This window comes from Rattus rattus, chromosome 1 (assembly GCF_011064425.1).
Source record: "Rattus rattus isolate New Zealand chromosome 1, Rrattus_CSIRO_v1, whole genome shotgun sequence".
NCBI lineage: Eukaryota > Metazoa > Chordata > Mammalia > Rodentia > Muridae > Rattus > Rattus rattus.
This window is the reverse complement of record NC_046154.1, coordinates 184,176,579-184,195,505: the sequence shown is the minus strand read 5'-3', so window position 1 is coordinate 184,195,505 and position 18,927 is coordinate 184,176,579. Positions and strand designations below refer to the sequence as shown.

General features: G+C 40.3%; 1 protein-coding gene across 1 annotated transcript; it reads right to left on the bottom strand.

Annotated features, from left to right (window-relative positions):
- Positions 1–6,782: 6,782 nt before the first annotated feature.
- Positions 6,783–18,916, bottom strand: Ccdc59 (coiled-coil domain containing 59). The gene is made up of 4 exons (XM_032911942.1): positions 18,700–18,916; positions 17,467–17,773; positions 8,508–8,607; positions 6,783–7,049 (listed from the first exon to the last, which is right to left on the bottom strand). The coding sequence occupies exons 1-4, from the start codon at positions 18,851–18,853 to the stop codon at positions 6,888–6,890; spliced, it is 723 nt and encodes a 240-aa protein (XP_032767833.1). The 5' UTR covers positions 18,854–18,916; the 3' UTR covers positions 6,783–6,887.
- Positions 18,917–18,927: the final 11 nt, after the last annotated feature.

Here is an 18,927-nt window from a genome sequence, read left to right as displayed (position 1 = left end):
TTTGAAGAAAGATAAGTAGTTTCTTATGTTCTATTTAGGTCAAGTAAGGATAGCAATGTACATCCACATGATATAAGCCAGCCCCTCACATAATGCTCAGATGAAATAATAGTCAAAATACGCTTGGAATCTGTTGGAGTGATGCTTTTGTACACTATGTAAAGATTATCCTTATTCAAATGCTGATTTCTATACAGGCAGAGAGCAGGGTTCAGGCTAGACTTTAGTATGTTACTTTTATGAAACATCACCTGTCTCAATGTTTTGTAAACATTCTTCTCCATCACCTTCTGATTGGTCAATAAAGAGCTGATCAGCCAATTACCTGAGTAGAGGAAAAGGAAGGCCAGACTTCCAATCCCAGCCAGGGTCCCAGGGAGAGAGTTAAGAAAAGGAATGTGTGGAAGATTCGCCACAAAGTCTTAAGGAGAGAGCAGACATGGGGACACACCAGAGTGACTCAAGGCAAGACTAGAGAGGCAAGTAATGGGCATTTGTCTTGTGCTAACTGCCTTAGAGAGTTAGCATAGCTCAAGACCTGCCCATCCTAGGCTTACAGCTTGTTAACAAACTTCATAGGTCTTACTAGGTCTTTGTGTCAGTTTTCAGGAGCTAGAACAGGAACAGATAAAGATCTTATACTTAAATTATGATCTACAAAATCCTTTTGTTTAAATTGCTTATAGTTGAAAGAAACACGAGCATATTCCATAATCTCATGCCTGCTATAACCTCCAAGCAGGCTTCTAATTTACACCTAAAATAGCAAACAAGTGTCAGCTATCATTGTATAGATATTTACAAAAGATGCATCATCTAGCTGTCAGGAAATTGACAGAACCCCTTGTCACTGGGAGCTAATACAGTCTAGGAATCTGTTTCATTGCTTCTACTTGAATTTGAATCTGAATGTTGTTGAATATGAGTTGACTTCTTTGATTGGCTACTTACCTGAACACTTAAGAGTATTGCAAGGTCTGAGATAATGTCTATCATTAGTCTAATAAAGATTTACTATTGGGTTTTATTCAGGTTTAAGTGGATAATGGGGTGGTGTCAGTGTGGTTTTAAGGGACCCATTTAATCAAATACAAATATTCTAGTCATATCATAGAATTTCAAAGCTCCATAATAGAGTCTGATGTCACAGTACCTCAAGAGAAGCCAGCCCAGGCAAGAGAAGCATTGAGGCTGTTGTAACGAATGTAGTAACATCTGACGAGCACTCAATTTGATAATGCTTTTATAAAGTATGTCTTAGCATATTAGTTGAAGTTGACATATAATTGAAACTGATAAATTTGCAGGACTGGTCAGGTTTATAAGTTATCAATATTTGTTTAAGAAATACACCACAATTGTTATCTTGGCATGTAAGAAACAAAGATCAAGTATATCCATTAAGAATGAGAAGGCCCACTCTGAACGTAGACATAATATCCAGGATATAATGGCGGTGTCACTGAACTTCTTGAAAAGGTATCATTGTTTTGCTAACTTGAATTTATTTGGTTCCTTTGCCATCTCAGCAAGAAGATATTCTTAAAGTATCTAATCATGTCACATATGTTGAAGTTCCTAAAACATTAAAAAAAAATCCTTCTACCATATTACTCAACTATTTGGTACCTTCAAACTTACCAAAAGAAAATTAAGGCACCAAGGCCATACAAGACTTAGACACAAATGCTTAAAAAAAAAAAATAGCTTTAGTTGTTATGGTCAGACACTGAGAGTAGCATATCTATCTAATAAAATATTCCTATTTCAGTAGAAACAATTTATAAACACTGCAGTAACACATATGAATTGATAAGTATTTGTGCTGCCTAGAAAAATCTGCAAAAATAGAGCACAGTATAGAATCCTTGCTGTTGCTGCTGCTGTTGTTGTTGTTATTATTATTATCACTATTATTTTGAAAATGTAAACTGAATTGTAACAAAATATGATCAGGTGCTGCTTTGGATCAGTGTGGGAGCCCCTGAGAGGCTGTACTGGCTGGTTTGGTGTGTCAACTTGACACAAGCTGAAGTTATCACAGAGAAAGGAGTCTCAGTTGAGGAAATGCCTACATGAGACCCAGCTGTAAGGCATTTTCTCAACTAGTGATCAAAGGGGAGGACCCAGCCCATTGTGGGTGGTGCCGTCCTGGGCTGGTGGTCTTCGGTTCTATAAGAAAGCAAGCTGAGCAAGCCAGGGGAAGCAAGGCAGTGAGTAACATCCCTCCATGGCCTCTGCATCACCTCCTGCTTCCTGCCCTGCTTGAGTTCCAGTCCTGACTTCCTTTGGTGATGAACAGCAATGTAGAAAGTGTAAGCTGAATAAACCCTTTCCTCCCCAACTTGCTTCTTGGTCATGCTGTTTGTGCAGGAATAGACCCAGGAAGAACATTTTGAAGCTGATGCTAATTGCTAGGAGATGTAGAGAGGCTTCATGTGCAGATATATGTCAGACTCACCAAGTTTCCATTTACATATTTAATAGCATGCCTCAGTGAAGCTGGCAGCCCTATGAATGACTTAATGGCGGCGTTCTTAAAAGTTATTCAAATAAAGCAGCAATCCCAGGGGACAAAGAAGGAAAATATGCTTTCCCTCTCACTATGGTTTTCCTCATCAGGCTCCTGGAATAAAGTGAAATCTTCATATGAAATCGGCATGTAGATTGGCATTCAAATAAAAAAGTTTTTACCCCTAGATTCACACTTTCGTGCTTCATACTGTTTGAAAAAAATCAACAATTGACGCTCTCCCCAGTTTCATGTTTCATTCACAGGACAGAGCTGTAAGTGTACCTATCCTTGGGCGGAGCTGTCAGCAGGTGTAGCCTCATTGTCTATTTAAAGAATGAGCATGAGTCATTGAGGGCTTCACAAAAGCTAAATTGATTCAACACCGAGTCTAGAGTGTCTCTCGATTTCAAAATCCCAGACAAATTAATAAAACACCCAAGATCATCACACTTGTCTCATACCCACATTTAAAAGGCAGCTACTCTGTACAAGATTTAACTCCTATAACCCAGTAGCTGTTATGGCCAATGTAATACGTATCAGAACCTGTGAAGTAGAAAAGTCATGGATCTAGAGAAATGGGCAAGAGAGCTGATGCTGGCTTTAGGTTCTTACCAACACGGTATTCACATCAGCTGCACACTTAAACTAAACTGAAAGGCACCTGTCAATGAGGAGTTAAATTTATCATCCTCATGCATTGAGCATGGCAGACCGATTCTCTCCTCTCAGCCAGCATGTGTTTGAGATACTGGTACAACCTTAAAAAGCAAAGCATTTGCAATGGTGCCTTTCCAACGACTGGATTCCTTTCACTGCGTTTGCTCCTTCCTGCTCACAAAGGTCAAACTCCTGCTATGAACAATGCAGTTCAACGACTAGTATGGACGGGCTAGACCTTGAACTTTTCTGCAGCTCTGAACTGTACACAGGCATCGGTCTTGAGGCTATAAAGCAGCAAACACTGATTAATCGATGATGTCTAGGATACCCAATTATCATCATTTTCCATCATTAAACCTGTGTTGTAAATCAGATTGTTATCTAGTTTTGGAAGCCACTGATGAGCCCCTGCTGCTCGTACATGAAGTTTAAATATAGGTCAAGGTCAAGCCGCAGCAGTCTGTATCTGAGGCTGACTCCTTCTGCTCTTACCTTGCTTGATAATAGCACACTCAGGAGAGCTTGCCAAGATTCACCTTGGCTGCCATCTGTTGTGGCCATGCAGGACACCAGCTTTCGTGAGCCACAGTCTCAAGCATAACGCCATGAAGGAAGGATTATTTACTTTTAAGTTTGGCAAGAACAAGGGAGGAGACTCTGTGCCTTAGTTGAAGGCCGTGTCCAGCACCTTTAGTCACATCTTACTTCTTCTCTGAGGCCCCCAATCTTCTTTTCAAGGACAAGTATTACACTCCATCTCTGCAGAATATTTTTCTGTAGACAAGGCTGTTCTGAAGTCAGGTCAAAATTTAATCATATTTTTTAAGGATGAAGGTAGAATGCTGGATTCGATGGCACGTGCCTTTAATGCTAACTCTGGGAAGGCAGAAGAAGTAGGCAGATCTCTGTGTTTAAGGTCACCCTGGTCCACATAGACAGTCAAAAGTATGTAGAAACTCTTTCAAAAGGGAGGATGAGGATGATGATGGGGGTAGTAGGATCAGGAGGGGAAGGAGGAAAAAAAGGAAGGGGAAGGAGGAGGATGAAGAAGAGGAGGAGGCACAAAAGGAAGCAATTAAAAGCCTACTGCACTTTTACAAACTGTCACTATGGCAAAACTTCCTCCATGTATCGTAAATTCAAAGCCTGAAATCAGTCTCTGGTCATCTAAAGCTTCTTCACGTTCACAACTATCTTTTTATTTTTTTCTTTTGGTAAATTGGATAAATATGGCTTAACTTTTTAATTGTTTTGTTTTGTAGCCCTGGGGCTTTAGGCCAGGACCTTGACAAGCTAGACAAGCTATCTTCTATGAAGCTGTAACCCTTGTCTACAGAACAAGTTCTCAGACACTACACTGCTCAGAACACAGGCCTTTTCCTGCTGTGTCTACCCCTACTTTTATCCTTTCTCAACAGAATGTGCTGTCATAATTTATGAGAATGGTGATCAAGAGTACATACAGTCTGGTCTAGCATGTTGACATGTGCTTATAGTGCTACTAGCTCCTAGGGATGTGGAAGATCAAATCTAGGAGGCCAGCTTAGGTAAAAGAGCATGAGAATCCATCTCAAAAGAAGATGCCTAAGTCAGTAAAATGACTCCTGTGTTGTCCAAGCAGGTAATTCTGAGCTGGGCCTCCCCGGCACCTGCTTAAAGGGCAAAATGCTGTCCTTGCAACCCCGATGCTGGAGAGGCAGGGACAGGAAGTGAAAAACTGAAACTGTATCTCAATCAGGTTCTGTGTGATTGAAGACCTCAACTGTTAGTGCAGACCCACGTATACATGTACATATAATGTAGTATATGTACAGTTAACATATATATATGTATACACACACACACACACACACACACACACACACACATATATATATATATATGTAGGGTGGGTTGGGATAGAGATTATATGTACCCTAAACCAACCTGTACGTTGTCAATTTTAAGTTACAATAATGCCCCAAGGCAGAACAAGTCAGCCAATAAAGAGACAATATTATCTGTGTGGGAGGGACAATTAAAAATTGAGAGGAAATATTATCCCCACTCACTACATCTCAAACCCTTTTCTTTCATTTTCCTTCTGCTCTATTTGTCTCTAGCTTTTGCAACCTTGAAGACTTTTCTTAAGCATTTACCCATACAATTATTTCTCTCTCCGTACATGTCCTAGGCTGATATGACTAATCCCTCTGGCACTGGATTTTCTCAGCCTCCACACCCATTTTCCCTACTTTCTTCACATTAAATCTCCTCCATGAGGCTTTGACTGAGGCTTTGGTAAGTGTGGCCTAAGAGTCACCAGTCACTACTGAGCCAATTTCTGCTATTCAAACCTGAGGGGAGAGGTTTCAGATGAGCTGTGTAGTTTTTCTACCACACTAAACACCAAAACTTTTGTTTTGAACCTAAACATCTTTGGATGTAAACAAAACGAAACATAAACAAGCAAACAAGACTAAAAAGTCCTCAACACAAATCTCTCAACAACATGGTTAAAGGTACTTAATGCTGTTTCCCTTAACTCTTAAAAGGGCCAGATCTGTTTAACCTGAAGAATCTAGAACACAGATGTGAATAGGGGAGGTCAATGAAATCGTTTACTGTGTATGCTTCCTCAATCAGATTTTGGCTTTCTGGGCTGTTCAGGCACAGTAGCATATCACAAACTTCTAAGCATTATTTTCTATGCAGAGAGCAAGTTCTGTATTTCCTCAATGTTATTGAACTTTTAAACACAGGAAGAAGACCATAACATGCGACGGTTCTCTGAAACCTTTAAGACTGTTTTAAAAAGTATTTGCTGGCATTTATAAAGCACGAAGTTTCACAACCATTGCTGTGCTTACAATGCCAAAGCTTTCCTGTTCTGTTGCAGCTGAAGGCCGACAGGTACTCTCAGCATTACACAGTGACAACACCCTTTGAAGTGTAGCGCCCCTCTGAAGGACCTGCAGAGCTTGGTTACTGGGAAAATCCTGTGCTTCTACCATCATTTACAAGGGATTAAAAAATGTTTCCGCTAAACAGAATGCTTCTATGAAACTCAATTCACAAATCGAATTTCGTTATTAGGTCTACTTTATTATGGAAATACAAACTCTTTGTGTACTTTCAGGTAGCCTAGAAAATCCACTTTCCTGTACCATGTACTAAAAATTAATAAGAACTCCAAAGGTGAGTCACTCTGGAATTCCCTTGTAATTAAAATGAACTGAACACTAAATAATCTATCAGGACTGGTCATACAGGTCTGAAATCCCAGTCCTCCTGTCTGAGGCAAGGGGGTTTTGAGGGCAGAGATATAAAGCTGCACAGAAACCCTACCTCAAACTCCATGATTACCACGTAAGTTACTGTTAGTCCAGCTGCCAGGCCAGGCAAGGATCTAAAGTTAGTTTCCAGTAGGCAATGGAAACATGTTCACAGCACTGAAACATCTCACTGTGAGCTCAAATCTCCTATTTCAAAGCAGTTTATTTCATACAAATTCCACTCAAGTTTTTAAAGATCTTCAGGATAAAGTCATTTTTTTGTGCAGTATATATACACACATATATATAAATAAATTTATCTTTCAAAAAACCAAAAAATAATTCAGCAATCCATTTGATGTCAACAAGAGTTCACCGCTAGGAGGCTCCTGATACACATACAAAAGGGGGCGACAGTCAGTCAGGACTCAATCCTTAAAGACGAAGTATCCACTTCAACTGTTCTCTTGTATTTTCTGAAGAAGATACTCCATCTGTAAATTCAGGTTAGGCTGGCCCTTTTTAGTCTTTTTGCTCAGTATTTTGAAAGCTTCCATTTTTTTCTTTTTGTAGAGCCTTTGAGCCTCTTCTCTTTCTTGCTTTCTCATTTCGAATTCCTGCGATCATAAACACAGTTGGTGTTCATTAGTCATAAACAGGAAATACAGGCCAGAAATTGTTCTGAAATGGCTGTCACTCTGCAAGCCTTGACAATCTGTCTTTTATATTGTGTAAGAGGGGAACGGACAGTTTTCCTCTTTGCTTTAATATCATAATGGTATAATGGATAGCACAGAATAACAGCCAGGGCAGAACTTTATGCATTTGTATGATGTAAAAGGGAAGTCGAGCCTTTAACAATTTCACTGAGAAGCCAAATAATTAATAATTTCATTGTTTAAATCCACTAACGATTAGCCCTCTAATTCTTTACCAAGAAAAGAAAAATGGGTCCTTTCCAGAGGTTAACTGTTAATATCCTAGTAACACTAAAAAGTTAATTTCCAGAAAACTGTACTTCTATTTTGTTGTTGTTAACTAATTCAGAGATTTAACCTAGAAAATGCTGACTACCTACCTACTATATAAGTGCAAAACATTCTGCTAGACACGAGGACGAGGATGCTCATTTCACTTGTTATAATTAAAATTCAAGTCCAAGCATAGAGGACTATGATTCAAAACTGTAAGGGCTCTGCAGATCCAGTATTAACGAGCACTGTAACACTCTTACTACTTCACTGTAACAGCTGAAAAGATGCTGTACTGGACTAAGTGCATTCTTTACCTCTAGTCCAGGGAGCCTGAACATGATATACCAGACAAACATTAGATGTACACTTACTTGTAATTACAACCAATTATATTTAGCAAGGAATTTTATATGCAATTTGTGAAACTATAGCACATGTCATTCTTCTAAAAAACTCAGTTTGCTTTGCTGGTCTGACATCCAAAGACTAACTCAGTGATAAAGAAGAGCCTCGCTGGGGACCCCTCGGTGGCAGAGCTTGGTTTTATCAGCACATTCTCAAGTGCTCATCATGCCACATCCCGTTACTTCAAATCAGCAACCATGTTTTTATTCCACACTTACATAAGGATAAGCAGCTAGATGTGACAGAGCACGTGTTTAACCCAGCACAGACGAGGCAGAGGCAGGTGGATCTCTGAGTTCCAGGCCAGCCAGATCTACATAGTGAGACCCTGCCTCAAGAAATATCGGAACTTTATTAATTTTGTTAAATTAAGAAAATTATCAATATTTTGATTACTTAGGTCTCAAGAATGCAAATTTACAGCATATAAGATTATTCTAAGGAACTTGCTAAAGAACCCAGTTTGAGAAACATTGTCACAGCTGCTCAAATTATTTACTTACCAGCAACATTTTCTTTGCTTGTTTTTTAAATCTTATCACTGACCTACTAAGATCGTCTGAACCAAATAAGGACTTTGAAAATTGTACAATTCTACAAGACTACTAGGTAAAGCATAAAATAAGTATTAAAGCAGACAATAAATATTATGTGCCACTGAGAAACAAGGCTAAATAAGCACAAAGGAGGACTTACGAATTTCTTAGCAGCACGCTTCGCTTGTACTCGTTCATACTCTTCCTGTGCCTTTTGGTTTGAAGTTTTCTTTCTCTTTTTCTTTGGAAAAGTCACAGAACTTGCAAGATAGATTAAGACAGGTAAGTTAAACCATTCAAAAAAATGATACTGTGTCAAATCCAGTATTTATATATAAAAACCTCACTAATACAAACTGAAGGAAGCCTGAAGAAAAATACCAATACCAACTACAACAGCAAAAGGGACATGTCCAAATAAGACATTAAAACTATAGTACAGGCAAGATTTCAGATCAAAGGATGGTAAATGGGTATTTCTGGGAGAAATACTTAGCACACAGATGGATGGATAGTAAGCTGTTAATAACAGGTGGAGGTCCCGGACCAGCGGAGGATCCCTGCCTTCAGCAGCTCTCTGCTCCCAGGCCCCCTGGAGGGGAGTTCTCGCCGCCTGGTCGGGCGGACACTCCTGAGGCAGCAGAGTGGAAGAGACCACCAACGCTGCCCACCCCTGCCCACATCACTGGCCCAGGAGGAAACTGTATACGGCCTCTGGGTACCCGTAGAGGAGGGCCCAGGAGCAGCAGGTCCACTGCGTCTGAGACACCGCACCTGAAGGGACCGACCGGATAAACAGTTCTCTGCACCCAAATCCCGTGGGAGGGAGAGCTAAACCTTCAGAGAGGCGGACACGCCTGGGAAACCAGAAGAGACTGCACGCTGACCGCAGTTCTGACCCCAGAGGAAAACAAAAGCTCTCTGGAACCCGGGTGCACGGAACCTCCCAGGAAGGGCGGCGCAGATCTTCCTGGTTGCTGAGGCCGCGGAGAGCTCATAGACAACACCCCTCGAGCAAACTTGAGCCTGGGGACCACAGGTAAGACAAACTTTTCTACTACAAACGACTTGCCTGGTGAACTCAAGACACAGGCTCACAGGAACAGCTGAAGACCTGTAGAGAGGAAAAACTACACGCCCGAAAGCAGAACACTCTGTCCCCATAACTGGCTGAAAGAAAACAGGAAAACAGGTCTACAGCACTCCTGAAACACAGGCTTATAAGACAGTCTAGCCACTGTCAGAAATAGCAGAACAAAGTAACACAGAGATAATCTGATGGCGAGAGGCAAGCGCAGGAACCCAAGCAACAGAAACCAAGACTACATGGCATCATCGGAGCCCAATTCTCCCACCAAAGCAAACACGGAATATCCAAACACACCAGAAAAGCAAGATCTAGTTTCAAAATCATATTTGATCATGATGTTGGAGGACTTCAAGAAAGACATGAAGAACTCCCTTAGAGAAACACAGGAAAACATAAATAAACAAGTAGAAGCCTACAGAGAGGAATGACAAAAATTCCTAAAAGAATTCCAGGAAAATATAAATAAACAAGTAGAAGCCCATAGAGAGGAGTCACAAAAATCCCTAAAAGAATTCCAGGAAAACATAAATAAACAAGTAGAAGCCCATAGAGAGGAGTCACAAAAATCCTGAAAGAATTCCAGGAAAACACAATCAAACAGTTGAAGGAATTAAAAATGGAAATAGAAGCAATCAAGAAAGAACACATGGAAACAACCCTGGATATAGAAAACCAAAAGAAGAGACAAGGAGCTGTAGATACAAGCTTCACCAACAGAATACAAGAGATGGAAGAGAGAATCTCAGGAGCAGAAGATTCCATAGAAATCATTGACTCAACTGTCAAAGATAATGTAAAGCGGAAAAAGCTACTGGTCCAAAACATACAGGAAATCCAGGACTCAATGAGAAGATCAAACCTAAGGATAATAGGTATAGAAGAGAGTGAAGACTCCCAGCTCAAAGGACCAGTAAATATCTTCAACAAAATCATAGAAGAAAACTTCCCAACCTAAAAAAAGATACCCATATGCATACAAGAAGCCTACAGAACTCCAAATAGATTGGACCAGAAAAGAAACACCTCCCGTCACATAATAGTCAAAACACCAAACGCACAAAATAAAGAAAGAATATTAAAAGCAGTAAGGGAAAAAAGTCAAGTAACATATAAAGGCAGACCTATCAGAATCACACCAGACTTTTCGCCAGAAACTATGAAGGCCAGAAGATCCTGGACTGATGTCATTCAGACCCTAAGAGAACACAAATGCCAGCCCAGGTTACTGTATCCTGCAAAACTCTCAATCAACATAGATGGAGAAACCAAGATATTCCATGACAAAACCAAATTTACACAATATCTTTCTACAAACCCAGCACTACAAAGGATAATAAATGGTAAAGCCCAACATAAGGAGGCAAGCTATACCTAGAAGAAACAAGAAACTAATCGTCTTGGCAACAAAACAAAGAGAAGAAAAGCACACAAACATAACCTCACATCCAAATATGAATACAACCGGAAGCAATAATCACTATTCCTTAATATCTCTCAACATCAATGGTCTCAACTCCCCAATAAAAAGACATAGATTAACAAACTGGATACACAACGAGGACCCTGCATTCTGCTGCCTACAGGAAACACACCTCAGAGACAAAGACAGACACTACCTCAGAATGAAAGGCTGGAAAACAACTTTCCAAGCAAATGGTCAGAAGAAGCAAGCTGGAGTAGCCATTCTAATATCAGATAAAATCAATTTTCAACTAAAAGTCATCAAAAAAGATAAGGAAGGACACTTCATATTCATTAAAGGAAAAATACACCAAGATGAACTCTCAATCCTAAATATCTATGCCCCAAATACAAGGGCACCTACATACGTAAAAGAAACCTTACTAAAGCTCAAAACACACATTACCTCACACAATAATAGTAGGAGATTTCAACACCCCACTCTCATCAATGGACAGATCATGGAAACAGAAATTAAACAGAGACGTGAGACAGACTAAGAGAAGTCATGAGCCAAATGGACTTAACAGATATTTATAGAACATTCTATCCTAAAGCAAAAGGATATACCTTCTTCTCAGCTCCTCATGGTACTTTCTCCAAAATTGACCATATAATTGGTCAAAAAATGGGCCTCAACAGGTACAGAAAGATAGAAATAATCCCATGCGTGCTATCAGACCACCATGGCCTAAAACTGGTCTTCAATAACATTAGGAAGAATGCCCACATATACGTGGAAATTGAACAATGCTCTACTCAATGATAACCTGGTCAAGGAAGAAATAAAGAAAGAAATTAAAAACTTTTAGAATTTAATGAAAATGAAGGTACAACATACCCAAACTTATGGGACACAATGAAAGCTGTGCTAAGAGGAAAACTCATAGCGCTGAGTGCCTGCAGAAAGAAACAGGAAAGAGCATATGTCAGCAGCTTGACAGCACACCTAAAAGCTCTAGAACAAAAAGAAGCAAATACACCCAGGAGGAGTAGAAGGCAGGAAATAATCAAACTCAGAGCTGAAATCAACCAAGTAGAAACAAAAAGGACCATAGAATGAATCAACAGAACCAAAAGTTGGTTCTTTGAGAAAATCAACAAGATAGATAAACCCTTAGCCAGACTAACGAGAGGACACAGAGAGTGTGTCCAAATTAACAAAATCAGAAATGAAAAGGGAGACATAACTACAGATTCAGAGGAAATTAAAAAAATCATCAGATCTTACTATAAAAGCCTATATTCAACAAAACTTGAAAATCTGCAGGAAATGGACAATTTCCTAGACAGATACCAGGTACCGAAGTTAAATCAGGAACAGATAAACCAGTTAAACAACACCATAACTCCTAAGGAAATAGAAGAAGTCATTAAAGGTCTCCCAACCAAAAAGAGCCCAGGTCCAGACGGGTTTAGTGCAGAATTCTATCAGACCTTCATAGAAGACCTCGTACCAATATTATCCAAACTATTCCACAAAATTGAAACAGATGGAGCACTACGAATTCCTTCTATGAAGCCACAATTACTCTTATACCTAAACCACACAAAGACCCAACAAAGAAAGAGAACTTCAGACCAATTTCCCTTATGAATATCGATGCAAAAAATACTCAATAAAATTCTGGCAAACCCGAATCCAAGAGCACATCAAAACAATCATCCACCATGATCAAGTAGGCTTCATCCCAGGCATGCAGGGATGGTTTAATATCTGACGGAAAACCATCAACGTGATCCATTATATAAACAAACTGAAAGAACAAAACCACATGATCATTTCATTAGATGCTGAGAAAGCATTTGACAAAATTCAACACCCCTTCATGATAAAAGTCCTGGAAAGAATAGGAATCCAAGGCCCATACCTAAACATAGTAAAAGCCATATACAGCAAACCAGTGGCTAACATTAAACTAAATGGAGAGAAACTTGAAGCAATCCCACTAAAATCAGGGACTAGACAAGGCTGCCCACTCTCTCCCTACTTATTCAATATAGTTCTTGAAGTTCTAGCCAGAGCAATCAGACAAGAAAAGGAGGTCAAGGGGATACAGATCGGAAAAGAAGAAGTCAAAATATCACTATTTGCAGATGATATGATAGTATATTTAAGTGATCCCAAAAGTTCCACCAGAGAACTACTAAAGCTGATAAACAACTTCAGCAAAGTGGCTGGGTATAAAATTAACTCAAATAAATCAGTAGCCTTCCTCTACACAAAAGAGAAACAAGCCGAGAAAGAAATTAGGGAAACGACACCCTTCATAATAGACCCAAATAATATAAAGTACCTCGGTGTGACTTTAACCAAGCAAGGGAAAGATCTGTACAATAAGAACTTCAAGACTCTGAAGAAAGAAATTGAAGAAGATCTCAGAAGATGGAAAGATCTCCCATGCTCATGGATTGGCAGGATTAATATAGTAAAAATGGCCATTCTGCCAAAAGCGATCTACAGATTCAATGCAATCCCCATCAAAATACCAATCCAATTCTTCAAAGAGTTAGACAGAACAATTTGCAAATTCATCTGGAATAACAAAAAACCCAGGATAGCTAAAACTATCCTCAACAATAAAAGGACTTCAGGGGGAATCACTATCCCAGAACTCAAGCAGTATTACAGAGCAATAGTGATAAAAACTGCATGGTATTGGTACAGAGACAGACAGACAGACCAATGGAACAGAATTGAAGACCCAGAAATGAACCCACACACCTATGGGCACTTGATTTTTGACAAAGGAGCCAAAACCATCCAATGGAAAAAAGATAGCATTTTCAGCAAATGGTGCTGGTTCAACTGGAGGTCAACATGTAGAAGAATGCAGATCGATCCATGCTTATCACCCTGTACAAAGCTTAAGTCCAAGTGGATAAAGGACCTCCACATCAAACCAGATACACTCAAACTAATAGAAGAAAAACTAGGGAAGCATTTGGAACACATGGGCACTGGAAAAAATTTCCTGAACAAAACACCAATGGCTTATGCTCTAAGATCAAGAATCGACAAATGGGATCTCATAAAACTTCAAAGCTTCTGTAAGGCAAAGGACACTGTGGTTAGGACAAAACGGCAACCAACAGATTGTGAAAAGATCTTTACCAATCCTACAACAGATAGAGGGCTTATATCCAAAATATACAAAGAACTCAAGAAGTTAGACAGCAGGGAGACAAATAACCCTATTAAAAAATGGGGTTCAGAGCTAAACAAAGAATTCACAGCTGAGGAACGCCAAATGTCCGAGAAACACCTAAAGAAATGTTCAACATCGTTAGTCATAAGGAAATGCAAATCAAAACAACCCTGAGATTTCACCTCACACCAGTGAGAATGGCTAAGATCAAAAACTCAGGTGACAGCAAATGCTGGCGAGGATGTGGAGAAAGGGAACACTCCTCCATTGTTGGTGGGATTGCAGACTGGTACAACCATTCTGGAAATCAGTCTGAGGTTCCTCAGAAAATTAGACATTGAACTGCCTGAGGATCCAGCTATACCTCTCCTGGGCATATACCCAAAAGATGCCCCAACATATAAAAAAGACACGTGCTCCACTATGTTCATCGGCCTTATTTATAATAGCCAGAAGCTGGAAAGAACCCAGATGCCCTTCAACAGAGGAATGGATACAGAAAATGTGGTACATCTACACAATGGAATATTACTCAGCTATCAAAAAACAATGACTTTATGAAATTAAAGGCAAATGGTTGGAACTGGAAAATATCATCCTGAGTGAGCTAACCTAATCACAGAAAGACATACATGGTATGTACTCATTGATAAGTGGCTATTAGCCCAAATGCTTGAATTACCCTAGATGCCTAGAACAAATGAAACTCAAGAAGGATGATCAAAATGTGAATGCAGATCGCTCCTGAGAGACACAGCCAGAATACAGCAAATACAGAGGCGTATGCCAGCAGGAAACCACTGAACTGAGAATAGGACCCTGTTGAAGGAATCAGAGAAAGAACTGGAAGAGCTTGAAGGAGCTGAGACCCCATATGTACAGCAATGCCAACCAACCAGAGCTTCCAGGGACTAAGCCACTACCTAAAGACTATACATGGACTGACCCTGGACTCTGACCTCATAGGTAGCAATGAATATCCTAGTAAGAGCACCAGTGGAAGGGGAAGCCCTGGGTCCTGCTAAGACTGAACCCCTAGTGAACTAGACTCTTGGGGAGAGGGCAGCAATGGGGGGAGGGGTTGGGAGGGGAACACCCATAAGGAAGGGGGGGAGGGGGAGGGGATGTTTACCCGAAATCGGGAAAGGAATAACACTTTCGAAATGTATATAAGAAATACTCAAGTTAATAATAAAAAAAAAAAAAAAAAAAATAACAGGTGGAAAATGAAGTACCAGATGCAACAAAAGTTGAGGTATAAACCTCAATCTGACTGCTTTTGTCGTCCTTGTGTCTGTCTCCTCCTCTTACCACAAGCCATCCCTCCTAGACAGTCTGCATTTGCAGTGCTCTACACTGAAGCACCTTGAGCTCTTAGAAAGGGAAGGCACTGGTGTTACTTGTTACGTCACTTAGTAGCAACCTTCCTTTCCTGTGTGTCTCACCTTCTCCTGTCATAACTGCAATCTACTTTAACAACTCCCTGGTTAAAAATAAGTGCATATGTCTTCCATTACCAAAGTCTATCTGCTGGCCAGCTAATAATGTTTAACTTTTCATAGTAAATTTCTGCATGAAGAATAAACTGGTCATGACTTCTCACTCACTCCTTGACTCTCTGACATCCTATTTCTGCTCCACCATCCCAAAATGTCCTTACCAAGACAGTCCTGATCTCCTAGCCCAAAATATCCAATAGGCTTTTTGCTTCCTTCTATTATCTACATTTGAAAACTTCAGTGTGAGAGTGTCATTCTTCACTTCTACTTCTCATGCACAAGAGTGTTCCTGAGGGTTTGGGCATAGTGTATAGACATGTACAGAGACTAAGGGACTGCTCACCACTGTATTTGAGGCAAGGGCTCTTCACAAACCAGGGGGCTAGCCAATGAGCTCCAAGGATCTACCTGTCTCATCTACTATTGCATGACAGAAGAGTCTACAGAAAACAAAGCACGACCAACCCTCATTTCTTCCTTTACCCCTACTATATACTTAGTTCTTATTTGCAGCACAAACAATTTTCAGTTTGAGAATTATATACATTCATACAAAGTATTATTGCTCAAACCTACGCACCATTTCTTCTTCTCCAATTCCTTCTGCATCCTTCTCTACACTTGTCCCTCCTAGCTTCACGTGCATCTAGAGCATGTGCATGAGTGTGGAGCCATCTGCTGGAGCACGGGTAGTCTCTCAGGCATGTCTGAGGAAGACAGACTCCCCCTCCCCAACAACCATCAATCGTCAAAATCTCCAAAGCTAGATATGATACTTTGTGAGTCCCTCTGCAGCCCATGATGGGATTTTGCCTGGCTTGGTCCTGCATATGTCCTGTGCATACAATCATTGCCTCAGCTTTGAAAGACAACAGTTTTGTCTTGTATGTAGCAAAAGTTTTATAAACTAGCTCAAATCAAAGTGGCCAAAGGGTTTTGTTTTAAGATAAAGTAGTGTCAGCTGGCCTGAAACCCGCCGCCTGCTCCAGCTTAGCCTCTAACCTGTGCTCACCCTCCTCAGTACAGGGGTCAACAGAGATGAGCCGGCACTCATCCAGGAAAACGTCCACATGCTAACAGTTTTGTTGTTTCATAGGATGGACTCTTACTATGGACAAGCTATCTTTGAATTAACAACAATCTTCCGTTTCAGCCTTCTGAGACGATTACAGGCCTATAAAATCATGCCTTGCTTGGTTTTCATTAATTGTAATCTATTTCCTGTACCCTTTGCAGAAAATGCAAATTAAAATACAGAGAACAGCAGTTAGCAGTCATAAAGTTACCAAACATCAAGCATGTTTTAGAATACTTGATATAAATGAACATGACAAAACGTCATGAAATGCTTTAGGAACATCATTGATCTGACAAGATGATCCGGATTGGGGCTGTGCAAGATGGTGGACATGGTGGCTCTCAAATAATTTTATACTATCCTTCCCATCATAGAGGACACTGGTATACTAACATGGAAAGTCTAGCTTTATAATCCAAAGTGCCAATGGCTACACGCTTGCATTATTTTTGTAGTATCTGGTTGGTTATGTTGCCCATGCTGTCCTGGAATTGGTAATTGTCTGGCCTCATCCTTCTAAATATTGGGCTTACAGATCTGTAACATAAAACTCAGCCCCAACCCCAAATTAAGATGCATACATTAATAACTGGGCTTAATTATGGTCCAATTGTATTACTTGTTCTTGAGAGGTAGATCAAAATTCAGATCTATTAATTCTCATTTCATAATTTCACCATCTATGCTCAACTAGCCTACTTCAGTCATTTAATATTAAAAGGGGAGACTCCGTGAAATATTATTACATGACTTGAAAAGTGTGTTACGAAAACTTCTAATTCTTACACAAGTTAATAAAACATTCTTTAAAGTGAAGACTTTCCAAAGAAGACAGTGCATACTTTACTGTACTCGGCTCCTCTGGCTGAGGCTGGAAAACACTCGACTGTTCTTCAGACACAGCCTGCTCAGTGTTGCCTTCCTCCTCAGGCAAAGGCTGGTCAAGTTGTCCTTCTGACAGAGCAAGGTCAATCTTTCTTTGCTGTTTTCTGAGTCTTTCTTCCTCAGCTAGATACAGGTGTTTCAGATGCTCTGGGTAATGATCTTCGAACTGGGATCCCTGTGATGTTGGTGCCTTCTTTACCTTCCACAGCAATTTCTTGTAATTTTGCTGGATCTTCAGTTTTCTCCGAAATGCAAAACCCTGTCCTAACATTGAAAGATCTCAGTCACAATTACTTTAACAGAAAGTGAAAAATAAACGGAGATTTTTTTTTCTTTTACATTATATCCAAATGGTAGAATTGCTTGGCTTTGCTTTAAAATTTAGGTTAGGCAACACATTTAATGACTCGGTGAAGAGCAAGCTGGCCCTTTAGCTGAATATAAGGCTAACAGTTGTCAGACACCACATAAAAACTAAGTACAGTAAACTAAACTTTACTGCTCAGCTTGAACTTACAATTGTATTCACAGCTTACATTTTCTTTACTTCATATAAAACATCACCAGAGTCTTAAGTAAATACTTAAAAATAAGGTAGGGTAATCGGTTATTTTTCCCTTGGATAAATTTACTAATGACTTATTTTCCAAAATATAACACAACAAAAAGGGGGATACTGTATAACTTTCTGAACACCTGCCAGTTATTATTTGATCGAACAAAAATACTTAACCATTTGACGTGCATTGAGAGGCCTTACAAAGATAAGACAACAAATCTAGGAAAGACAGCACTATGAGACTAGAGGGCTACTGTGTAGTTTTGTTTTGTTTTGTTTTTTTTAATCAGGGCTTTGGTACAGGGTTCTTTTAACCTGATCTTCCTCTCTTTCCTTTGCTGTAATACAGATGCAAGTATGCCTGTATGCACATAGACAAGTGGACCCCCTAGACGCTTCGTGCTTCCGCCTAAACTAAAGAGCTGCGTTAAAAACCTCAAGTTGACAGCACCGTCCGGTTCTCCCATGCAAAGGACTGAGAAGCTCTCGGGTTTGGCAGGTGTAGGAATGGCTACCCCGATCTTAAGCCGTCCGGGTCTACGTCCTAAAGCCTTTTTCCAAGCCGGGACCCATCGTGCACCCTAGGATTCCGAGGGCCCGAGGATTCCACCACGGCTGTCTTCTTACATACCCTCGCGCACGCTCCCTAGGAAGGCTTGCTGGTGATTCGGCCGCCAGGTCCTGCGTTTCCCATTCTGGTTTCCGAATCTGACCTGAGGAGTCCCTTCCCCACGCGCCGCAAATCCTCCGGTCCGCAACCTCGAAGACGGCCGCCCGGGCGCCATTTTACACCACCGGGTTAGTAGAACTACAGTGGACGCCGACAAAATACGTCACCAGGCAGAAGCAATCAATCTCC